This window comes from Salvelinus namaycush, chromosome 5 (assembly GCF_016432855.1).
Source record: "Salvelinus namaycush isolate Seneca chromosome 5, SaNama_1.0, whole genome shotgun sequence".
Taxonomy (NCBI): domain Eukaryota; kingdom Metazoa; phylum Chordata; class Actinopteri; order Salmoniformes; family Salmonidae; genus Salvelinus; species Salvelinus namaycush.
Window position 1 is genome coordinate 19,009,408 of NC_052311.1, and position 26,234 is coordinate 19,035,641.

General features: G+C 41.3%; 1 protein-coding gene across 1 annotated transcript in view; it reads left to right on the forward strand.

The window, feature by feature from the left end:
• Window positions 1–26,234, forward strand: part of LOC120048025 (follistatin-related protein 5-like) — a 244,119-nt gene that overhangs the window by 186,351 nt on the left and 31,534 nt on the right. The window contains exons 11-14 of the mRNA XM_038993697.1: window positions 3,227–3,253; window positions 8,928–9,046; window positions 22,697–22,846; window positions 25,525–25,632. Of these exons, the coding sequence (XP_038849625.1) occupies window positions 3,227–3,253; window positions 8,928–9,046; window positions 22,697–22,846; window positions 25,525–25,632 (404 nt within the window). The remainder of the gene's footprint in view (window positions 1–3,226; window positions 3,254–8,927; window positions 9,047–22,696; window positions 22,847–25,524; window positions 25,633–26,234) is intronic.

Below are 26,234 nucleotides of genomic sequence, written 5' to 3' on the forward strand. Positions count from 1 at the left end.
AATACTTTGATTTGATTTTGATTCGATTTGATTTGGTAGTAGGTGCCAGGCGCACCGGTTTGAGTGTGTCAAGAACTGCAACGCTACTGTGTTTTTCACTCTCAGTTTCCCGTGTGTATCAAGAATGGTCCTCCACCTAAACGTCATCTAGCCAACTTCACACAACTGTGGGAAGCATTGGAGTCAACATGGTCCAGCATCCCTGTGGAATGTTTTCGACACCTTGTAGAGCATGCCCTGACGAATTGAGGCTGTTCTGAGGGCAAAAGGTGGTGAAACTCAATGTTAAGATGGTGTTCCTAATGTTTTGTATACTCATTGTATATATGATTCAAAATGTACAGTGAGGCTACAATTCAAAAAGGGAAGTTTCCATCACTGGGAGACTTATTAACATATTGCTGTCTGGAAAGTACTTATTTGAAACCATCCAACACATTTATCCTGCTTTTTCTCCTGACGATGTAAAATCACATGGGTAGCTCCATGCGGGACCAGATTTTCAATGGGCGTTTCAACTTCTCGCTGACCAATTACTTGCACTTTTGAAATATTCACGGATATTTCCAACCCAGGATTAAACGGTTGGATATTTTCTTCTTAAAAAATAATACTTTCTCCCACTGTAGTCAGTTCTCTCCAGAGATTTCAACCTCCAATTATAGAACTGTCTTGTGCCTTTGAAGAATTCCATTTCAGCATTACTCTGTATAGTATGACCAGGGTGTTTCTCAATCCAGCTAAAGTTATCCCTCCAGTAATGAAGCGTCCTTAAATCTTCAGGATTAAGCTGCTAAAAGTAACTGAAGCAACAAAAAAAACAAAAAAAAACCTAGTTGAACATTAATCCATTTACAGCGTTTCATGGAATTGGAACAGGAAACATTTAGGTTGATGAATACTTAAGTTGGTGGTGATACAGCATAGTTGTTAGTGGGAAAAACTTCATTTCGTGTCTGAACAGACTATTCATCTTTCCCTTTAAAAACATTACATGTCCATATTTAGTGTAGGTAATCACATTCTCTCAATTCTTTGTATGGCATTTTAGAAACATGTTTTTCAATCTTTCCATACATTTCTATCGATCCATAACAGTCAGACCATGAAACAGAAATGTTAATGTGTAGTAATGGATCCATATGAAATACTGAGCTGAGCTACTGAGCTGTACATGGAACATTCAGCTCACCACAACAGTGTCATCATCATGTCAATAAATCCAGGCAGTATTTGGACAAAGGTATTTATAGGCAGCCATAATTAAAACATATCCTCAGTCTCGATTATACAATGCTGCCAGGTCAATTTGCATAACAACTAACACACAAAGCAGACACAACGTGCCAATGTTGCCAGGCGACTCAATCCCAAACATAGGCTGATAAATCCAATGAATCACAGTGGGAGAAGAACAGAGAGGAATACACCCAGGGCGACTGTGTCACGATGCCTTTTCCTATTTGCATCTGCCAGCCTAATTAGCTAAGCTGGGGCTGCCTGGCTTCACCTGTTAATGCAGTCAGGAAGTCTGCTGGCTGTGATGCCAGGATGTTCCTATCCACAGGCACTGTGCCCAAATGTCGCATCCGTGTGCCCTTGTAAACAAATCGAGTTTGTGTTGTAACCTTGCTGACGGGAAGGTGTTGTTGTGTGGGGAGTGTCGAGTCCGCCTGACGACTGCAAAATTCTGGCGCTCTTCATTTGGGAACAGTTATTCAGGACCGGTGTAGTGAAATCCGCCGCCGCTGAAAGTGGCACATAGCTGTTTTCTAATATGGATGACGAATGTGATGTGGGGGCCACTCGTATGTTTTAGAACGAGCACAATCTTTCTGCCTTGTGATGAATAGCATCTAATCATTGCTTTATTGGAAAAGACTTGGGCACCAAGATCTCATCTCACTACCATACTCCTTCCTCCATTTCCCCCAGCAGTACCAATCTGACGATATTTGGAACATCACCAGAAACTGGAACAGTGCAGCGTTTCCCTAACACTCCCCTTTTCTTCCCATGTTAATCATTCCTCTACATCAGTTCTCTTGTGTAACTTTTTAATGAGAACAAAATGTATGCATGAGTACAACAGAGTGGGACTTGACGAAGCACTTTTGAAAGATTAGGCTTGACTAACAGGTCTGTCATGCCACTGCCAAAGCTTCTTTTTTTTATTTTTTTTATTTTTAACTTTTCTCCCTTTCTCTATTCTCTCCACACAGCAGAAGAGAGGGTGAGAGAATGAGCAGCATCAGAATAGGGGGAGATTAAAATCAGAACTGAATTGGGGCCCGAGATTGGTTTGCAGACGGTCAGGAAAATGGAAGATGGAAAGGAAACAGAGGGGGTTGTGGGATGGATGAACAATAGGAGAAGGTCATCGCGCTTATACAGTGGGAAAATGAGGATAGTCAAGACAAAGAAATGGGTCTGTTATTTGCATCTGCTCCTGAATGGCAACATCTTCACATTTTCTGTGATAGACACAGGCACTCAGTACACAGGCTCTGGGTGTTCATCTGTACTCGTCGCGAAATGAGCCCATCCTTTTAAGAGGCACATCACTCTCATCTCAAAAGGCTTTGAGGGCTTTGTGGGGTTGTATTCCAGTTCATGCATTAAAGCCGCTTGGTTATTATGCAGCTGTAGTTTCCAATTCCATGTCATTAGTTGTCTCCAAGTGAATTTAATGAGAAATTACGGCAGTTTTAGTCAGCCAAAAATAGTCTCACAAAATAATCCTCTTTAATGACCTCTAGAACTCATTTACACTTGAGATATATGTAGATTTGATGATATGTAAAATGTAAAACATGGATAATTACCTGAGGTAATTACCTGAGGTAACCTGGATAATTACCTGAGGTGTACATTTATTTGATTCAATATCATGTCAATTTAATAGCACGTGGTACATGCTTTTGCAGTACATGGTACAGATTTCTAAGGATGGCTTTTTAGTGGGGCTAACAACAAAACAAGAACAATTGTTGGAAAATGTTTTTTGTTTATTTGTGTATTTACAATATAACACCTGCACTGTGTTTCACCCTCAAGTGTTTGGTATCAAATTATTCTCAAACTGGGGGTTTCTATTGGAGAGAGACTTTTCATAAAACATTCATTTTGTTTTATCTTAGTTGGTGTGTGAATGCTCAAAAAGGGACAATCATCGATTTCCCACTAATGCACATTCTTGGTCTTTCTTTTCTTGTCTTCCTTTCAGTGGCAAACATTCTGTGGAGAGAGGAAGGTATGTTTGTAATTAAACTATATAAAATCAATTAAAATTGTATTGGTCACATACACATATTTAGCAGATGTTGTTGCGGGTGTAGCGAAATGCTTGTTTTCCTAGCTCCAGCAATGCAGTAATATCTAACAATACACAATACACACAGATCTAAAGGTAAAATAATGGAATTAAGAAATGTATAAATATTAGGATGAGCAATGTATAAACATATATACAGTACCAGTGAAGTACTACCCATTGCAGGGATTTTTTTTGATTTGACTACTTTCTACGTTTATAATGATAGTGAAGACATCAAAACTATGAAATAACACATAAAGTAGTAACCATGTAGTAACCAAAAAAGTGTTAAACAAATCAAAATATATTTTATATTTGAGATTCTTCAAAGTAGCCACCCTTTGCCTTGATGACGGCTTTGCACACCCTTGGCATTTTCTCAACCAGCTTCATGAAGGTGAGCCTTTTTCAGGGTGGGTGGTATATTTCAGGGTGGGTGGTATACGAGGGTGGTACACAGAAGATAGCCCAACTATCCATATTATGGCAAGAAAAGCTCAGATAAGCAAAGAGAAACGAGAGTCCATCATTACTTTAAAACATGAAGGTCAGTCAATGTGGGAAATTTCGAAAACTTTGAACGTTTCTTCAAGTGCAGTCGCAAAAACCATCAAGCGCTATGAGGTAACTAGCTTTCATGAGGACTGCCACAGGAAAGGAAGACCCAGAGTTACCTCTGCTTCAGAGGATGCATTCATTAGAGTTACCAGCCTCAGAAATCGGCAATTAACTGCACCTCAGATTGCAGTCCAAATAAATGCTTCAAGTAACAGACAACATCAACTGTTCAGAGGAGACTGTGTGAATCAGGCCGTCATGGTCAAATTGCTGCAAAGAAATCACTACTAAAGGACACCAATAATAAGAAGAGACTTGCTTGGGCCAAGAAACACGAGCAGTGGACATTAGACTGGTGGAAATCTGTACCTTGGTCTGATGAATCCAAATTAGAGATTTTTGTTTACAACCGCCGTGTCTTTGTGAGACACAGAATAGGTGAATGGATGATCTCCTTATGTGTCGTTCCAACTGTGAAGCACGGAGGAGGAGGTGTGGGGGTGCTTTGCTGGTGACACTGTCAGTGATTTATTTTAAATTCAAGGCACACTTAACCAGCTTGGCTACTACAGCATTCTGCAGCGATAAGCCATCCCATCAGGATTGTGCTTAGTGGGACTATCATTTGTTTTTCAACAGGACAATGACCCAAAACACACCTCCAGGCTGTGTATTTGATTGAGAAGGAGAGCCATCAGATGACCTGGCCTCCACAATCACCCAACCTCAACCCAATTGAGATGGTTTGGGATGAGTTGGACCGCAGAGTGAAGGAAAAGCAGCCAACAAGTGCTCAGCATATGTATGAACTCCTGTTGGAAAAACATTTCAGGTGACTACCTCATGAAGCTGGTTGAGAGAATGCCAAGCGTGTGCAAAGTTGTCATCAAGGCAAATGGTGGCTACTTGAAGAATTTAAAATATTACTACATGATTCCATATGTGTTATTTCATAGTTTTAATGTCTTCACTATTATTTTACAATGTAGAAAATAGGAAAATAAAGATAAACCCTTGAATGTGTAGGGGTGTGTCCAAACCTTTGACTGGTACTGTATTTATTTGGAGTACAAATAAATGTGATGTGATGTGATGTATAGACATTATGGACAGTATGTGGATAGAATATTTAGTTTATCTGTAGAATACGTAGGATAGAATAGTATATATGCAGCAATAGTTGACTAGAATACAGTATATACATATGAAATGAGTAAAACCGTATGTATACATTATTAAAGTGACCAGTGTTCCATTATTAAAGTGACCAGTAATTCCATGTCTTTGTATATAGGGCAGCAGCCTCTAAGGCGCAGGGTTGAGTAACCGGATGGTAGCCGGCTAGTGACAGTGACTTAGTTCAGGGCAGGGTAATGGGTGGAGGCCAGTGATGGCTTTTTAACAGTCTGATGGCCTTGAGATAGAAGCTGTTTTTCAGTCTCTCGCTCCCTGCTTTGATACACCTGTACTGACCTCGCCTTCTGGATGATAGCGGGGTGAACAGGCAGTGGCTCGTGTGATTGATGTTCTTGGTAATCCTTTTGGCCTTCCTGTGACATTGGGTGCTGTAGGTTTCCTGGAGGGCAGGCAGTGTGCCCCCGGTGATGCGTTCAGCAGACCACACCACCCTCTGGAGATATCCCTGCGGTTGCGGGCAGTGCAGTTGCCGTATCCTGCTGTGATACAGCCCGACAGGATACTCTCAATGGTGCTTCTGAAAAAGTTTGAGGGTCTTAGGGGTCAAGCCGAATTTCTTCAGCCTCTTGAGGTTGAAGAGGCACTGTTGCGCCTTCCTCACCACACTGGGTGGATCATTTCAGATTGTCATTGATGTGTACATCGAGGAACTTGAAGCGTTTCACCTTCTCCACTGCGGTCCCATCGATGTGGATGGGGGCTTGCTCCCTCTGCTGTCTCTTGAAGTCCACGATCAGCTCCTTCATTTGTTGACGTTGAGGGAGAGGTTATTTTCCAGGCACCACTCTGCCAGGGCCCTAACCTCCTCCCTGTAGGCTATCTCGTCAGGCCTACTACGGTTGTGTCGTCTGAAAACTTGATGATTGAGTTGGAGGCATGCATGGCCATGCAGTCATGGGTGAACAGGGAGTACAGAAGGGGGCTGAGCACGTACCCTTGTGGGGCCCCTGTGTTGAGGCAGCCCATCAGGAAGTCCAGGACCCAGTTTCACGGGGTGGGGTTCAGAACCAGGGCCCTGAGCTTATTGAACAGTGAATTACTATATCATGTTATGAAGTAGATTAAATGACATTGATTGACACAAATTCAATGGAAATGTCAAGCTGTCCTAATATGGATACTGTACATTAGTTTCTATAATGACATTGTCGGGGAGTAGTTCCACTACATGTAATTCAACTAGTAATTCAACTACATTTTGTAGTAGCTTGGTGGTAGTTTAACTTCTTATGGCTGCAGCCCGACGTCGGTACACTTATGACAACAGCCAGCTCAAAGTGCAGGGCGCGAAATTCAAAAGATATATTTTTTTAAATATTTAACTTTCACACATTAACAAGTCCAATACAGCATATGAAAGGTACACATCTTGTGAATCCAGCCAACATGTCCGATTTTTAAAATGTTTTACAGGGAAGACACAATATGTAAATCTATTAGCTAACCACGTTAGCAAAAGACACCACTTTTTTTACTCCATCAGTTTTTTACTCCATCAGTAGCTATCACAAATTCGACCAAATAAAGATATAAATAGCCACTAACCAAGAAACAACTTCATCAGATGACAGTCTGATAACATATTTATTGTATAGCATATGTTTTGTTAGAAAAATTTGCATATTTCAGGTATAAATCATAGTTTACATTGCAGCTACAGTCAGAAATTGCACCGAAAGCAGCCATAATAATTACAGGCACCAACGTCAAATACCTAATTACTCATCATAAAACATTTCTGAAAAATACATAGCGTACAGAAAATGAAAGACAGGCATCTTGTGATTCCAGCCAATATTTCCGATTTATTAAGTGTTTTACAGCGGGAAAAAAATGTAGCGTTATATTAGCTTAGCACAATAGCCAGAAACACTTGGGCGCCGGCGACTACGACAGATATATGAAATAACATCATAAAATGGGTCTTACTTTTGCTGATCTTTCATCAGAATGTTGGACAAGGTGTCCTTTGTCCAGAACAGTCGTTGTTTGGATTCAGAACGGCAACTTTCCCTCTTCATTTAGCAAGCGCGCTAGCCGGGTGGCACGACACTCTCCATGTCAACAAACGGAAGAGAACGGAACACGGCAAAACTCCCGAAAAAATTTCAATAATCTGATGAAACTATATTGAAAAAACATACTTTACGATGATATGGTGACATGTATCAAATAAAATCAAAGCCGGAGATTACGGCAGCTAAACAAAAGGCAACCCCACTGTCCAGCTCGCGCTCTTCAGAGTACCGAAAATGGTGGACACGTCATTCCAAGATGATGTGTTCCATCTCAGACCAAGATAATCACCTCATTTCTTCTCTCACAGCCTCTTGACACCCAGAGGAAGGTGTATGACGTGCATGTAAACTAATTGGTCTTGTGCCCATTTATAGGCAGGAAGAAGAACAGAGCATCGATTTCAGACATTCCACTTCCTGGTCAGGAAATGTGCTGCAGAATGAGTTCTGTTTCACTCAGAGAAATAATTCAAACGGTTTTAGAAACTAGAGAGTGTTTTCTATCCAATAGTAATAATAATATGCATATTGTACGAGCAAGAATTGAGTACGAGGCCGTTTGAAATGGACACATTTTATCTGGCTACTCAATACTGCCCCTTGCAGCCCAAACAGGTTAATTAACTGAATTCAAATTTTCGTAGTGTTTTCAGTAGTTACTTTTACTATTATTAGTTTTTGCCATGTCAGTGGTGTATCTAACTACTGAAACTACCCACTAAAGTTTATGCAACCAAAGAAAATACATTTACTGCTAGCGAACAGCTAATAATATGTAATTTTTATCCAGGTATATTGAACGAGCTAATTACCTCCACTGTTTTAACCAGTGGTGTAAAGTACATTACTTAAGTAAAAATACTTTAAAGTACAACTTAAGTAGTTTTTATGGGTATCTGGACTTTACTTTACTATTTATATTTTTGACTACTTTTACTTTTACTTCACTACATTCCTAAAGAAAATAATTTACTTTTTACTCCATATACTTTCCCTGACACCCAAAACTACTTTTGGGTGTCAAAAGCCCAACCAATCAGAGTTTTTCCCCACAAAAGGGCTTTATTGCAGACAGAAATACGCCTCAGTTTCATCAGGGTGGCTGGTCTCAGACAATCCTGCAGATGAAGAAGGCAGATGTGGATGTTCTGGGTTGGAGTGGTTTCACATGGTCTGTGGTTGTGAGGCCGGTTAGACGTACTGCCAAATTCTCTAACACGACATTGGAGGCGGTTTATGGTAGAGAAATGAACATTAAATTCTCTGGCAACAGCTGTGGTGGACATTCCTGCAGTCAGCATGCCAATTGCATGCTCCCTCAAAACTTGAGACATCTGTGGCATTGTGTTCTATGACACAACTGCGCATGTTAGAGTTGCCTTTTATTGTCCCAAGCACAAGGTGCACCTGTGTAATGATTATGCTGTTGAATTAGCTTCTCGATATGCCACACCTGTCAGGTGGCTGGATTATCTTGGCAAAGGAGAAATGCTCACTAATAGGAATGTAAACAAATTTGTGCACACAATTTGAGAAAAATATATTTTGTGTATAAGGAAAATGTATGGGATTTATTATTTCAGCTCATGAAACATGGGACCAACACTTTATATTTTTGTTCAGTATAGTATTTTACTGGGTGACTTTCACTTTTACTTGAGTCATTATCTATTAAGGTATCTTTACTTTTACTCAAGTATGACAACTGAGTACTTTTTCCACCACTGGTTTTAACTGTGCTGTATGTCATGCTACATGCCAGTTGCCATAGTAGTTTGTTGTTCACCTTTCAACAAACCCTGTGTCTGACTTGTAACAAGGTTATATTTCTCACCCAGGTCTTGGAATTGCCAATATGTTCTATGTGTTTTACGAGGATGGTATCAAAGTCATCCAGCCAGTGGCATGTGAGATCCAGAGACACATAAAGCCCAGTGAGAAGCTACTGGGACTTCAGGTAAGATGCCTACCACAACAGAAACACTTCCATTTCATGTAGCATTGTGCTTGGTGTTGGGCTACTGCTAGTAGATTAGCTGTTAGCTAATTAGCATGATTAGCTTGAGGACCAACCACCCACACACAGTATGATTACTTCAGGCCTTCTAACAGAAACACTTTTTCTTCTTGCTTGCTGTTAGCTAAACAGTGTTTGTATAACGATAGCTAACGCACTTTCGTACATTTGACCTTATTTTAGCGCCCCCAAAATGGAATACTTCCAGGTCAACTGTAATATGAATACCATTGTAAAGCTTTCCAGTAAAATTAATGACGAGACCTGCCCGTCTCTGCATGATTGAAGAAGGCAATGGAGCTCCGCTGGGTATTTATTTAAATGGTGGGTGGGGAAGCAAAAGCTACTGCGTGATAGTGAAATGGGGAGATATGTCGTGTGGGGAACAGCTTTTTTCACCCCGTTTGTCCAACTTATGACCTCTAAAATGTAAACAAAACACTATAAAGAGTTTATATAATTTCTCATTACATACCTATTTGAAGGTTTGTGTCGTATTTGAATAGGGTTTTTAGGGCAGCGCTAAATTTTTCTTCACAATTAAACTGCGGCTGCCACGGTTTTTGAGAGTCATGATTAGGCAAAAAATGTACAATTGATTGAATTAACTATTGATGAACTCACGAGTAATTAACTTTACAATCACCATTACACTCACCATTGATCATTTCTTGTTTTTTATCTGCGAGAGAAGCGCTACACCTGGTGGAAAGAGGCTGTACGGCACAGAATGAGTTTCATAATGCGTGTCGTACGTTACGTCGTGACACATCACAATTTAACGTACAGCTTCTGAGGGTGTCACGCGTGGGTGATTTGGGTGGGTATTCATTTTCTATGTTTTGTATTTCTTTGTGGTGTGGTTCTCAATCAGAGGCAGCTGTCTATCGTTGTCTCTGATTGAGAACCATACTTAGGTAGCTTTTTCCCACATGGTTTTTGTGGGTAGTTATTTTCTGTTTAGTGTTTTGCACCTTACAGGACTGTTTCGGTTTCATTTATTCTCTTGTTATTTTGTTATAGTGTTCTGTTCAAATAAATAAGCATGAACACTTACCACGCTGCGCTTTGGTCCAACTACTCTTCTTCAGACGACGGAAACCATTACAGAGGGGTCCGTTTTTTCAACTTTTCCCCAATACTATTGGCCCATTACCATGTCAATCAACACTTGAATAGAAACATAGTTCACACCCCAGATTTTGATGCCAGCACAGTCGCTACAGTCCCATTTGTTTTCATTGCAGCCTGGTTTGAATGCTGCGGTTGCGCAAATGTGTACGGATCGGGGTTAGTCACCGTTAATTAACTTAGGACCGACTGCCTGTAGAGTCTTTGATAACTATCAACTCTTTGTTAATTATTTGTGTATTTGACATTTGATCTTGCAATACTTGACATATAATATTTTATTTTATGGAAGTAGTTGCAACTCATAATAAATAGTGAGTAGTGTACTGCAGCTTCTACACATTTTTCCATGGGGCAAAGAGAAAAAGGTAAGTGTTTAAAGCTAATATACTGCAATTATACACATATTGCCATGGGGCAGAGAGAAGAATGTGCAGTTTTATAGCTAATCTCATGCTATTCTACACATTTTGCAATAAGGCTGAGAGGGGGGGGGGGGGGGGGGTGTGGGACCCCAGAATCTCTAGGTCCCCACACCTTGCGCAGAGGCTGTGGGGGTGTATGTAGGTCAGTGGGCTGCAGGGGTGTATGGTAGGTCAGTGGGCTGCAGGGGTGTATGGTAGGCCAATGGGCTGCGGGGGTGTGAGGTACGCCAGTGGGCTGCAGGGGTATGTGGTACAAATATGGAGTTAATTGTCTCTCTGCTTCTCATGTATTAAATTAACTGAAAGATCATGCACTTTTGCGCTCCCAAAAGTCTCTTTCTCTCTCTTTCTTTCTCTCTCTCGTTGAATTGCCATTTGACGTTGAAATGGTTCTCGCTCTGTGCTGCGCCTTCACTTTTGAACCAGTGTATTATTCAATGCAGGTCGCTGATAGATGCCTCTTACATTTACACATGTACTGAAATGGGTGCTTTCCTCCTTTTCCCCTTTCATCGATTGGACAGCTGTTATGTGCGAAGGCGCGCTATGAATGTACAACGATCAGGCCTGGGCTCCTCTGAGAGACGGTGTCTGTATTAGAATATCAATCACAGTGAACTCTATGGCAGCAGCACATGCACTGTCTACAGGGAATGTTGTGTGAGTACATTAGCTCAGAGGCTTAAGTTCATTCTGGATCCCTAGTGTAGATGAGCATTGATTGATCGTTCATGGTAACGACCCAACAATTAATTATTCTTAAGTAGTATATGGCCGTCTTACTGTGATACACGTGCCAGATGAAGAGGGGATGCAATGCTGTGAGGAATTCCTAGTACAGTGAGTAGGGAGGCAGACATATTTCCTGAGGCAGGAAGCAAGGGAGGCTACAGAACAGGGTTTTAGAGGTTGAAGGGTTGTGTTTGTTGTGTCCAAGGCTAAGGACTAGTCTTACTTGTACTACATAATCAAATATGATCTACAGAGCACAAATTGTCCCCAGGCAGCTTGTTCGCCCGACAAGCTTCACATTATGTTTTCTATACTTCTAAATCTTTTCATTTGATCCACGGACATTGTTGGTTGAAACTGACATGTTTTTTTCTGCTTAGCTGCCTAGGGTTTCACACATGCTCAGTTGCGACGTACTGCAGTGTTGTCTACAGGAGGGTAGAGGTAGAGTCTCTAAGGTAGTCTCTGAGGTAGTCTCTAAGGTATTCAGTCTCCAGATGGATTCTGATTTGATAGAGGCAGAAATTAGAAATCGGATTAAATCTCAGAGGTTATAATAGTTTTGAACACAAACATGTCCATGAAAATGTATCTTCATTTATCTTGTTGACTGCCAAGTCTGTGATTGAAAGTAAATGGTCTAACAGTTACGACTGGACGACTGTGTGATAACGCTCTCGGTAGCCGATGTGAGCAAGACCTTTAAACAGGTCAACATTCACAAAGCAGCGGGGTCAGACGGATTACCAGGACTTGTACTCAAAGCATGCACGGACAAACTGGCAAATGTCTTCACTGACATTTGTCAACCTCTCCCTGACCAAGTCTGTAATACCTACATGTTTCAGGCAGACCACCATAGTCCCTGTGCCCAAGGGAGTCGAGGTAACCTGCCTAAATGATTACCACCCTGTAGCACTCACGTCGTTAGCAATGAGGTACTTTGAAAGGCTGGTCATGGCTCATATCAACAGCATCCTCCCGGATACCCTAGACCCGCTCCAATTCGCATACTGCCCCAACAGATCCACAGACGGCGCAATCTCAATCGCACTCCACACTGCCCTTTCCCAGCTGGACAAAGAAACACCTATGTGAGAATGCTGTTCATTGACTACAGCTCAGTATTCAACACCATAGTGCCCACAAAGCTCATCATTTAACTAGGCAAGTCAGTTCTTAACTGACTTGCCTAGTTAAATAAAGGTTACATTTTCGTTTTATTTTTTTATTTTAAAAAGTTTGCTGACGACACAACAGTGGTAGGCCTGATCACCGACAACGATGAGACAGCCTTTAGGGAGGAGGTCATACACCTGGCAGTGTGGTGCCAGGACAACAGTCTCTCCCTCAATGTAGAGCAAGACAAAGGAGCTGATCGTGGACTACAAGGGCTGTAGTGGAGCGGGTCGAGAGTTTCAAGTTCTTTGGCGTCCACATCACCAACAAACTATCATGGTCCGAACACACCAAGACAGTCGTGAAGAGGGCACCAGAACACCTTTTCCCCCTCAGGAGACTGAAAAGATTTAGCATGGGTCCCTAGATCCTCAAAAAGTTCTACAGCTGCACCATCGTTAGCATCCTGACCAGTTGCATCACCGCCTGGTATGGCAACTGCTCGGCATCTGACCGCTACAGAGGGTAGTGCGTACAGCCCAGTACATCACTGGGGCCAAGCTTCCTGCCATCCAGGACCTGTATAATATGCAGAGTCAGAGGAAAGCCCCAAAAATTGTCAGAGACTCCAGTCACCAAAGTCATAAACTGTTTTCTCTGCTACCGCATGGCAAGCGATACCAGAGCACCAAGTCTAGGACCAAAAGGCTCCTTAACAGCTTCTACCCCCAAGCCATAAGACTGCTGAACAATTAATGAAGTGGCCACCGGACTATTTACATTGACACCCCCCCCCCATTTGTTTTGTACACTGCTGCTACTAGCTGTTTGTCTATGCATAGTCACTTCACCCCTACCTAAATGTACAAATTACTTAGACTAACCTGTACCCCCGCATGTTGACTTGGTACCGGTAGCCCCTGTATATAGCCTTGTTATTGTTATTTTATTGTGTTACTTTTTATAATTTTTTACTCCAGTTTATTTGGTAAATATTTTCTTAACTCTTCTTGAACTGCACTGTTGGTTAGCCTTTACTTCATACCCATCCCGGATCCGGGAGCATCCTCATTAAAAAACCTGACTAGCATAGCCTAGCCTAACGGGACAGGGATACCATATAATATAATTTCATGAAATCACAAGTCCAATACAGCAAATGAAAGATAAACATCTTGTGAATCCAGCCATCATTTCCGATTTTTTAAAATGTTTTACAGCAAAAACACAATATGTATTTATATTAGCTAACCACAATAGCCAAACACACAACGGCATATTTTCACCATGTTTCCACCGCGTAGGTAGGCTTCACAAAACCCACAAATAGAGATAAAATTAATCACTAACCTTGAACAACTTCATCAGATGACAGTCTTATAACATCATGTTATACAATACATTTATGTTTTGTTCGAAAATGTGCATATTTATAGCTAAAAATCCTGGTTTTACATTGCAGCCACCATCACAAATAGCACCAAAGCAGCCAGAATAATTACAGAGAGCAACGTGAAATACATAAATACTCATCATAAAACATTTATGAAAAATACATGGTGTACAGCAAATGAAAGATAAACATCTTGTGAATCCAGCCAATATTTCCGATTTTTTTAAGTGTTTTACAGCGAAAACACAATATAGAATTATATTAGCTCATCACAATAGCCAAACACACAAAGCTATTTATCCACCGCCAGCATAGATTTCACAAAAACAGCAATATAGATCAAATTAATCACTAACCTTTGGACAACTTCATCAGATGACAGTCTTATAACATCATGTTATACAATAAATTTATGTTTTGTTCAAAAATGTGCATATTTAGAGCTGCAAATCGTGGTTATACATTGTGAATATGTAGCAACAATTCACCAAAATCTCCGGAGATATTTTGGACAGTCACCTAATCTAATCAAAGAACTCATCATAAACTTTACTAAAAAATACATGTTGTACAGCAAATGAAAGATACACTGGTTCTTAATGCAACCGCTGTGTTAGATTTTTTTAACTTCTTATGGCTGCAAGCCCGAGGTCGGTACACCTATGACAACATCCAGCTCAAAGTGCAGGGCGCGAAATTCAAAAAAATATATTTTTTAAATATTTAACTTTCACACATTAACAAGTCCAATACAGCATATGAAAGGTACACATCTTGTGAATCAAGCCAACATGTCCGATTTTTAAAATGTTTTACAGGGAAGACAAAATATGTAAATCTATTAGCTAACCACGTTAGCAAAAGACACCACTTTTCTAACTCCATCAGTTTCTTACTCCATCAGGTGCTATCACCAATTCGACCAAATAAAGATAGAAATAGCCACTAACCAAGAAAAAACTTCATCAGATGATAGTCTGATAACATATTTATTGTATAGCATAGGTTTTGTTAGAAAAATGTGCATATTTCAGGTATAAATCATAGTTTGCCATTGCAGCCACCATCACAAATCTCACCAAAGCGACTAGAATTACTACAGAGAGCAACGTGTATTACCAATTTACTCATCATAAAACATTTCTTAAAAATAGACAGCGCATAGCAATGGAAAGACACAGATCTTGTGAATTCAGACAACATTTCAGATTTTCTAAGTGTTTTACAGCGAAAACACAATAAATCGTTATATTAGCATACCACATGTGCAAACGTTACCCGAGCATTGATTCAAGCCAAAGAGAGCGATAACGTAATCATCGCCAAAATATATTAATTTTTTCACTAACCTTCTCAGAATTCTTCCGATGACACTCCTGTAACATCATATTACAACATACATATAGAGTTTGTTCGAAAATGTGCATATTTAGCCACAAAAAACCGTGGTTATACAATGACAATACTAGCAAAACTGGCCTGAAAATGTCGGGCGCCATCTTTCACAGTGATCTTGTCTCATGAATAACTATTCATAAACTTGACTAAAAAAATATAAGTTGGACAGCTATCGAAAGACAAATTAGTTCTTAATGCAATCGCTGAATTACATTTCTAAAATTATCCTTACTGTGCAATACAGGGTTCGCCAAGCGAAGCTATACCAAAAAAAATGGCGGAATGTGCGTTTAACATTTTTCTACAGAACAACGATTTATCATCTTAAATATTTCTTACTATGAGCTGATCTTCCATCAGAATCTTGGGCAATGTATCCTTTCTTGGGTCTAATCTTCTTTTGGTCGAAAGATGTCCTCTTGTCCGTCGAAATGCCCACTAACGTTCGACCGGTACTGGAAACGTGCCCGGCGCTTCAAAGTGCATCACAAAGCAATGCCTCAAAATCGCACTAAACGGATATAAATTGCTATAAAACGGTTTAAATTAACTACCTTATGATGTTTTTAACACCTATAACGAGTAAAAACATGACCGGCGATATATAAGTGGCTAAACCAAAGCTTGGAAAGAGAGCAGGTCCGATGTCCATCGTGCGTCAGGCGCAGCAGGAAAAGGAAGCTACTTCCGCCTTGTGGTCTTTTATACAGGCCCTGATTGCGCAATCGACTCCATTCAAATTGTCACCTCTTACTGACATCTAGAGGAAGGCGTGGGCAGTTTGTATCCTCATAGCATTTACAGGGACATTAAAACTGACCTGGGACCAGAGGCCAAGATTTCTGAAATCTCACTCCCTGTCAGGAAAAGTGCTGTAGAATGAGTTCTGTTCCACTCAGAGACATAATTCAAACGGCTATAGAAACTAGAGAGTGTTTTCTATCCAATAATAACAATAATATGCATATTGTACGAGCAAGAATTGAGTACGAGGCCGTTTGAAATGGGCACCTTTAATCAGAGCTACTCAATACTGCCCCTGCAGCCATAAAAAGTTAAATAACTTTACTACAACATACAAAATGCATTATTGTGAGACAGCGCTCACATATTCTCCGCCCTGTTAGGGTCAACATATTCCACAGAAATACGAAATAACATCATAAATTGTGTCTTACTTTTGCTGAGCTTCCATCAGAATGTTGTGCAAGGAGTCCTTGGTCCAGAATAAATCGTTGTTTGGTTTTAGAATGTCCATTTCTTCTGTCGAATTAGCAACCTTGGCTAGCCATGTGGCGCGAACATGCCCATCAACTCTTGGCGCAAAGAACGGAAAATTCCAAAAGTCCCAATAAACGTTGAATAAACTGATACAACTCGGTTGAAAAATCCTACTTTATGATGTTTTTCTCATATGTATCAAATAAAATCAGAGCCGGAGCAATTCGCCGTGTATACCGAACGCTCTTCAGAAGACAATGTCGAGGTCCCCTGTGCGCCGTCGACAACAAACAAAATACCGGACCTGCCACTCCAAAAGCTCTTATTCGGCCTCAGATCAAGCTAGACACCCCATTCAACCTTCCACTGCCTGTTGACATCTAGTGGAAGGCATATGAAGTGCATACATATCGATAAATAAAAGCCAGTTGAATAGGCAGGCCCTGAAACAGAGCCTCGTTTTCAGATTTGTCACTTCCTGTATGGAAGTTTGCTGCCAAATGAGTTCTGTTTTACTCACAGATATAATTCAAACAGTTTTAGAAACTTCTGAGTGTTTTCTATCCAATAGTAATAATAATATGCATATTGTATGATCTAGAACAGAGTACGAGGCCGTTTAATTTGGGCACGATTTTTTCCAAAGTGAAAACAGCGCCCCCCTATTGACAAGAATTAAGGGCTTGTAAGTAAGCATTTCATGGTAAGGTCTACACTTGTATTCGGCGCATGTGACAAATAAAGTTTGATTTGCCATATGATTACATAAATATGAGCACCCACGTGAACATAAGCACTTGAGCTAAGACCTACTGTATGTAGATCTGAGCTCTCCGTGGCTGACGTGAGTAAAACATTTAAACGTGTTAACCCTCGCAAGGATGCTGGCCCAGACGGCATCCCTAGCTGCATCCTCAAAGCAAGCACAGACCAGCTGGCTGGTGTGTTTACGTACATATTCAATCACTCCCTATCCCAATCTGTTGTCCCCACATGCTTCAAGATTTCTACCATTGTTCCTGTACCCAAGAAGGCAAAGATAACTGAACTAAATGACTATCACCCCGTAGCACTCACTTCTGTCATCATGAAGTGCTTTGAGAGACTACAGTGCCTTGCGAAAGTATTCACCCCCCTTGGCATTTTTCCTATTTTGTTGCCTTACAACCTGGAATTAAAATAGATTTGATTTACACAACATGCTTTGTGTAACTTTGAAGATGCAAAATATTTTTTATTGTGAAACAAACAACAAAAAATACAACAAAACTGAAAACTTGAGCGTGCATAACTATTCACCCTCCCAAAGTCAATACTTTGTAGAGCCACCTTTTGCAGTAATTACAGCTGCAAGTCTCTTGGGGTATGTCTCTATAAACTTGGCACATCTAGCCAATGGGATTTTTGGCCATTCTTCAAGGCAAAACTGCTCCAGCTCCTTCAAGTTGGATGGGTTCCGCTGGTGTACAGCAGTCTTTAGGTCATATCACAGAGGTCTGGGCTTTGACTAGGCCATTCCAAGACATGTAAATGTTTCCCCTTAATCCACTCGAGTGTCGCTTTAGCAGTATACTTAGGGTCATTGTCCTGCAGGAAGGTGAACCTCCGTCCCAGTTTCAAATCTCAGGAAGTGAGAAATCTGAAATCGGGCACTCTGTTCCAGGGTCAGTTTATTAATTTGCATGTAATCTATGGGTCGACATGCACTGCATACGCCTTCCCCTAGATGTCAGTAAGCAGTGAGAATTGGAATGGGGTGTCTAGGTAGATCTGAGGCCGTACAAAAGTTCTTGGAACCGGGTGTGCAGTCTTTTCAACGTTCGTCATGGCGCAAGACAGACCTCAGGATTGCATTCTGAAAAGCTCTCGTTATAGGCGTTAGATATATCCGGCTCTGATTTTATTCGATATAGGTGTTAAAAACATCATAATGTAGTTATTTTAAACCGAGTTATATCAGTTTATATCAGTATATTGCGATTTTCGGTATTTTATTTGTGCTGCGTTATGGTGAGTTGGACACGTCTTCGCCACATGGCTAATGTTTGCTGCTAATTCCAAAGTTGAAGACGACAATCTACAACCGAGCAACGATTATTCTGGACAAAGGACAACTTGCACAAGATTCTGATGGAAGCTCATCAAATAGTAAGAACTATTTATGATGTTAATTCGTATTTCTGTTGAAAAATGTTAAACTATTACTCCGCCATTAATTTCGGTGCGGTCTCGCTTTAACGCACGCTGTATGTCGTAGTAACGTTCATTTTAAAAATCTAACACAGCGGTTGCATTAAGAACTAATGTATCTTTCATTTGCTGTCCAACCTGTATTTTTTTGTCAAGTTTATGATTAGTTATTGATTAGATTAGGTGCCTCTCCCAAGATTTCTCCCGACATTTTGTTTGCAGTTTGGCTACTATTCTCATTGTATAACCACGATTTGTGCCGCTAAATATGCACATTTTCGAACAAACCATATATGTATTGTGTAATATGATGTTATAGGACTGTCATCTGATGAAGTTTTGAGAAGGTTAGTGAAAAATGTAATAGCTTTTGCTGGTTTATTCGCTATCGCTAACGTGCATGAATCAATGCTGCTGTGTGGTTGGCTATTGTAGTAAGCTAATATAATGCTATATTGTGTTTTCGCTGTAAAACACTTAAAAAATCTGAAATATTGGCTGGATTCACAAGATGTTTGTCTTTCATTTGCTGTACGTTGTGTATTTTTCATAAATGTTTTATGAGTATTTAGGTAATTCACGTTGGTCTCTGTAGTTATTCTAGCTGCTTTGGTGAGATTTTGTGATGGTGGCTGCAATGTAAAACTATGATTTATACCTGAAATATGCACATTTTTCGAACAAAACATATGCTATACAATAAATATGTTATCAGACTGTCATCTGATGAAGTTGTTTCTTGGTTAGTGACTATTTATATCTTTATTTGGTCGAATTTGTGATAGCTACCTATGCAGTAAAAAAATGGTGGAGAAAAAAAGGTTGGGTCTTTTGCTATCGTGGTTAGCTAATAGAAATACATATTGTGTCTTCCCTGTAAAACATTTTAAAAATCAGAAATGATGGCTGGATTCACAAGATGTGTATCTTTCATCTGGTGTCTTGGACTTGGGATTTCATGATATTTAGATGCTAGTATTTACTTGTGGCGCTATGCTAGGCTATGCTAGTCAGCTTTTTTACTGATGAGGGTGCTCCCGGATCCGTGATGAGTACCAAGTAAAAGTTAAGCAATTTCTCTGGACACTCTTCCGTAAAGCCCAGCTCTGTGGAGTGTATGGCTTAAAGTGGTCCTATGCACAGTTACTTTGCAGCTCCTTTGGGGTTATTTTTGGTCTCTTTGTTGCCTCTCTGATTAATGCCCTCCTTGCCTGGTCCTTGTGTTTTGGTGGGCGGCCCTCTCTTGGCAGGTTTGTTGTCGTGCCATATTCTTTCCATTTTTTAATAATGGATTTAATGGTGCTCTGTGGGATGTTCAAAGTTTCAGATATTTTTTTAGAACCCAACCCTGATCTGTACTTCTCCACAACTCTGTCCCTGACCTGTTTGGAGAGCTCCTTGGTCTTCATGGTGCCACTTGCTTGGTGGTGCCCCTTGGTGTTGCAGACCCTGGGGCCTTTCAGAACAGGTGTATATATACTGAGATCATGTGACAGATCATGTGAAACTTAGATTGCACACAGGTGGACTTAAGTTAACTAATTATGTGACTTCTGAAGGTAATTGGTTGCACCAGATCTTATTTAGGGGCTTCATAGCAAAGGGGAAGAAAACATACACAAACAACTTTTCGTTTTTTTTTTATTGTAATTTTTTTAAACAAGTTATTTTTTTCATTTCACTTCACCAATTTGGACTATTTTGTGTATGTCCATTACATGAAATCCAAATAGAAATCCATTTAAATTACAGGTTGTAATGCAATAAAATAGGAAAAACGATAAGGTGGATGAATACTTTTGCAAGGCACTGTAGTCAAGGATCATATCCCCTCCACCTTAACGGCTACCCTAGACCCGTTTCAGTTTGCACACCGCCCCAACAGGTCCACAGACGATGCAATCGTCATCACACTGCCATATCCCATTTGGACAAAAGGAATACCTATGTAAGAATGCTGTTCATTGACTACAGCTCAGCATTCAACACCATAGTACCCTCCAAGCTCATCATCAAGCTGGAGGCCCTGGGTCTCAACCCCGCCCTCTGTTATTGGGTCCTGGACTTTCTGATTGGCCGCCCACAGGTGGTGAAAGTAAGAAACAACATCTCCACTTCGCTGACCCTCAAAATTGGGGCCCCACAAGGGTGCGTGCTCAGCCCCCTTCTGTACTCCCTGTTCACCAACGACTGCGTGGCCTTGCACGCCTCCAACTCAATCATCAAGCTAGCAGATGACACAACAGTAGTGGGCTTGATTACCAACAACAACGAGACAGCCTGCAGGGAGGAGGTGAGTGCAGGAAAATGACCTCTCACTCAATGTCAACAAAACAAAGGAGATGATCGTGGGCTTCAGGAAACAGCAGCGGGAGCACCACCTTATCCACATCGAAGGGACAACAGTGGAGAAGGTGGAAAGTTTTAAGTTCCTCGGCATACACATCACAGACAAACTGAAATGGTCCACCCACACAGACAGTGTGGTGAAGAAGACGCAACAGCGCCTCTTCAACCTCAGAAGGCTGAAGAAATTTGGCTTGTCGCCCAAAACCCTGACAAACTTTTACAGATACACAATTGAGAGCATCCTGTCGGGCTGTATCATAGCCTGGTACGGCGACTGCACCACCCTCAACCGCAAGGCTCTCCAGAGGGTGGTGTGGTCTGCACAACGCAGCACCGGGGGCAAACTACTTGCCCTCCATGGCACCTACAGCACCCGATGTCACAGGAAGGCCAAAAAGATCATCAAGGACATCAACCACCCGAGCCACTGCCTGTTCACACCGCTACCATCCAGAAGGCGAGGTCAGTACAGGTGCATCAAAGCTGGGACCGAGAGACAGCTTCTATCTCAAGGCCATCAGACTGCTAAACAGCAATCACTAACTCAGAGAGGCTGCTGCCTACATTGAGACCCAATCACTGGCCACTCTAATAAATGGATCACTATTCACTTTATACAATGCACTCTAAGTAAGGCCACTTTAATAATGTTTACACATCTTACATTACTCATATCACATGTATATACTGTATTTTAAACCATCTATTGCACCTTGCCTATGTCGCTCGGGCCATCGCTCATCCATATACTTACATGTACATATTCTCATTCACCCCTTTAGATGTGTGTGTGTATTTGGTAGTTGTGCAGACTACACTGGCATTAAAATCTGCTAACCATGTATATGTGACAAATAAAATTTGATTTGATGTGTGTAGTATTGGAATGGTATATTGGCAAATCAACAGGACACCATCTTCACCTCGCTCTGAAAGTCATCCTCTCTGCCCAGTAGTACCCACACACAAACCAACGGCCACACACACACCCACTCCGCCATTCACACTCTCTGCTGGACGTCAAATCTTGGGTTTACTGAGGGGATTGGGCCCGTGGCGATGTGTGACACCTGTCAGAGAAATCCCCCTCTGTGACAGTAGGATGCGACTGCGTGGCCCAAGCCGGGCCATGATGCCTCAAACAAATCCTCCCACATCCCAGAACAGAGAACAGACGCTGGGGCTGAGCTGGGCTCACAGGCCACGGGAGAGGACAGGGAGGGGACACAGGGACAGAGCAGAGGATAGAAGGACAGAGCCTGCACAGCTCAGTCCACACGTGCACAGCATGCCAAATTTAGCCAGGTTGAGGGCGGTGGATATAGGGACTGTGGTGGCTTGCACACAGGCGGTAAGGAGATGGGAGATGTTGGTTCTTGCATAACATACCAGAACACAGCAAACTGTGTGAATGTGTGTGTATTGCTGTTGTGATAAGAGAGGCTTGGACTTGGGGATGGCTGATAAAATAATTAACATTTTAGTAACTTAGCAGACGCTCTTATCCAGCACTCTGTTGTCCTAGCTTCAGGGGGATGAAAGAAGATAAAGATAACTTGTCATCTTTATCAATGTTGCACGATATATGTACAGTATTAACTGTGTGTGGGTGTGTGTTTGTTTTATTTTCAGGCTGAGGTTTGCCCCAAGTCAGCGGGGGAGGCCGAGCAGAAGTGTGTGTGGTCATCGGCGGTCAACGTGAAGGACAAATTTATTTATGTTACACAGCCAACCTTGGCCAGGGTGCTTGTGGTCGACATCACAGCTCAGAAGGCTGTCCAGGTAATTTTGGGCCCCAAAAATGTAATAATCAACATTACCTTCATCTTTGGACAGGGTCTGCTGTGGAGTGTTATGTAGTAAACACAATAGCAAACCAAAAATATGGCATCCATATTAGGAAGTCCCTCAGATGTCAGACGGAACAACAATTGGCTACAAAGCAATGGCTGTAATGTTGTATTGTTATAAAAATGTGTTATTGTGCCTTTTTCATATCTGTGCCCATTCTCCTCACTCCAATGTGCCCATTTCCATGGCATTCAAAGCATTTATAGAGGAAGCCTTGAGTCAAAAGGACCTTGAATATTTGTTTCACACTTTCAATGCAAATGTGTTTTTCTGTTGTTTTTAATATTGTTTCCAAACATCATTGAAAAAATTACGAAGTTGATGTTTCAGCGAGGGTTACACTTTTCACAATAACTGACAAAAATGTAGCCCAAAAGCTAGCTATTCTGGTCAATGGAAGGACACAGCCTTTTTCACAAAGCGTCAGTTGAGTCAGAATTCATTTTGATACAAATGCACTGTCCTACATTTAGGAACTCAGTTATTTTTTTGTGATAAAGATTTGGGTTTCATTGTTTGAATGCCCTTTCCGTAACCTTACCAAAATATGTGTGCCTTTAAAAAAAAATCTTAAACCAGTGAAAGCTGGTGCCAGTGCTCAGATAGGTACAATTGATTATGTTACATGGGGCGGCAGGTAGCCTAGTGGTTAGAGCATTGGGCCAGTAACCGATAGGTTGCTGGATCGAATCCCTGAACTGACAAGGTAAAAACTGTCGTTCTGCCCCTGAACAAGGCAGTTAACCCACTATTCCCCAGTAGGCTGCCATTGTAAATAAGAATTTGTTCTTAACTGACTTGCCTAGTTAAATAAAGGCTAAAATGTTTTTACATCCTTTTACAACTAGTGTATATAACCTGACCATCAGTGGTCACATGCACATAAAGGATGTTTACACAACTTTTTTTATCTAGCATAAGTGTTTACACACCTATTGTGGAAAAATGCATTGAAAATATAGGGAGTGTTACTTTATTCACTGTAAACGTCAATCAACGTTTACCCACCTATTGTTTTACCTCTACATCATTGCTGACCATGACACCCCCCCCCCAAAAAAATGTCAGCCTATCATTGCATGGGAATGATTATGATGAACGAAAAGGATCCAATGTTCTTGCAGTAGGAGGGTGCCTTAAGCATGTTGTGTACGTTCCGGCTTAAAAAGGTGTGTGTGTCTCAGAGTAAAAGGACTCTGGAAGGGGACCAGAAAGTGCCCAATTTCTGCTGCAGAAGACTCCCCAGGGCCCACCGGTAGTCAGGTTGTTGCGACCGTCTCAGGCTCATTATTGGGTCACTTGGAGCTTTGGCTTCATTACTTTAGATGAGCTAATGCTAATTTGCCACCTGATCGTCGCTCAGCTCTACCGAGGAAAGAAAAATGGCGTTGTCTCCATTTGTTACTCACTTTCTCTTTTCACTTTGAAAATGTAGTTGTACTTTAAATTGACTGGCTAGGTGTAGCTTTAAATTAACCTACTATGTGTAGCTTTAAATTGACTGGATAGGTGTATCTTTAAATAGTGTGGTGAGAAGTGTCTTACATAGTTGGTACCACTGTATTGTATGCATTATTCATAAACTTTATAAAGTTATAGAGTACGTATTTCAATAAAAAAATCTGCATACTTGATTTATTCTGTATAACTCATAGCATAGCCACTCTCACAGACACAGAGTAGGTACAAGTGACTCTGGATGCAGTAACACTCCTCCAGAGGCAGGAGGGGAAGAGAACAACAACATTGTGTGCACACCTGTTCCCTCTGATGACTACACCCTCAACACATCTCTCTCATATCTCCTCGTATGACTATATCCCGTCACGACTTGTTTACTCTCACTGTAATACCATACACTTTACCATGAAGCAGCCAGTTAAAATGCTCCATTACGATTTCATAGTAGAGAAAACTTGACATTACGGGAAGGACAAAAATACCATTGAGATTGTTTTGGTGTCTGCTCTAATTTCCTAGAAAGAACGACAATTATAGCTTTTTGCACCAAACTAGCGTTGTGTTGTTTTTCTCTCTGTTCTCATCGTGTGTTGGCTACTGTCAATCTGCACCCGAGTGGACGTAATGCATGGGAGCCACTCGGCTGTCACAGACATGTCTCATCCGTCGGAGCCGACTGGAACACATCATAGCCAGGTGTCAAGGAATTTATACGGATTGAAAGCAATTTCTTTGTTGTTGTAGAGCAATTGCCACTGTTACCGCTCCATTTGAAATGCTGCTCCACCTCCAAACACCTCATACATAAAAAAGGCGAGCCTCCCTTCTGTCTTGTTAAAAAGGAAAACTTGATTCTTCCTGTCAAATCCAATGCATTAGCAAGTGCTGTGCATTGGATTTGGGCTGTGCTGACCGTCAAATGTATATCTGTTCAAAAACGGTGTTGAATTGTCCTGAGTTGCTCTTAAGTGCAGTCATGGCTTCAAATAGTTGTGCTTGTACCAAGCTGTGCTTGATTGAGCTCGCCTGGCTTGATGAAACCAATGCAAAATTCCCAAAAGTCCACCTGGCACGCCAGGAAATCTAAAGCGTGATGAGACTGATTAAGAGCTGTGCTATATGAGGTTTATTCTTGTGTGTGCTTTCAGACGGTGAGCACCGACCCTTACCCAGTGAAGCTGCACTATGACAAATCCCACGACCAGGTGTGGGTCCTCAGCTGGGGAGACATGGAGAGGAACTTCCCCACTCTGCAGGTAACTGTTTGATATCACACCAAAATACAATACATAGAGGAGTGTTGTGTTGGTTTTGATACTTTCTTGATACTAAAGTAAGCCTATTTATGTCAACTACTATAATGTTTAGTGTAACTCACTGTTAATTGACAATACATATATACATGTTATGAGAGGGTGTCAAATCATTGTGATGTGCCTTACAATTGATGTGCCTTCTAATAATTACTATTCTTCCATTGGGACACATTCTCAACTGTCAATCCAAGTTTTGTCAACAACCCTTTCCCAGATGGCACAGTTCCAGGTGGCATTTTCTGTTTGCAGCTCAATACAAGTTATTAGCCAGCACTGCTGCTGGGTTGTTAGGAGTTGCCAGTCTCTCTAGTGCATTGAGGCATAATTAAGACCAGCCTGCCTGCGCGTACACACACACACACACACACACACACACACACACACACACACACACACACACACACACACACACACACACACACACACACACACACACACACAGCCTCTCCTACCAGTGTGAGTTTGTGTCAGAGGCGATACAGGAGGCAAACACAGTGAATAATTAATGTGGCTCATGTTAAATATCTCCCCCCTCTTTTCCT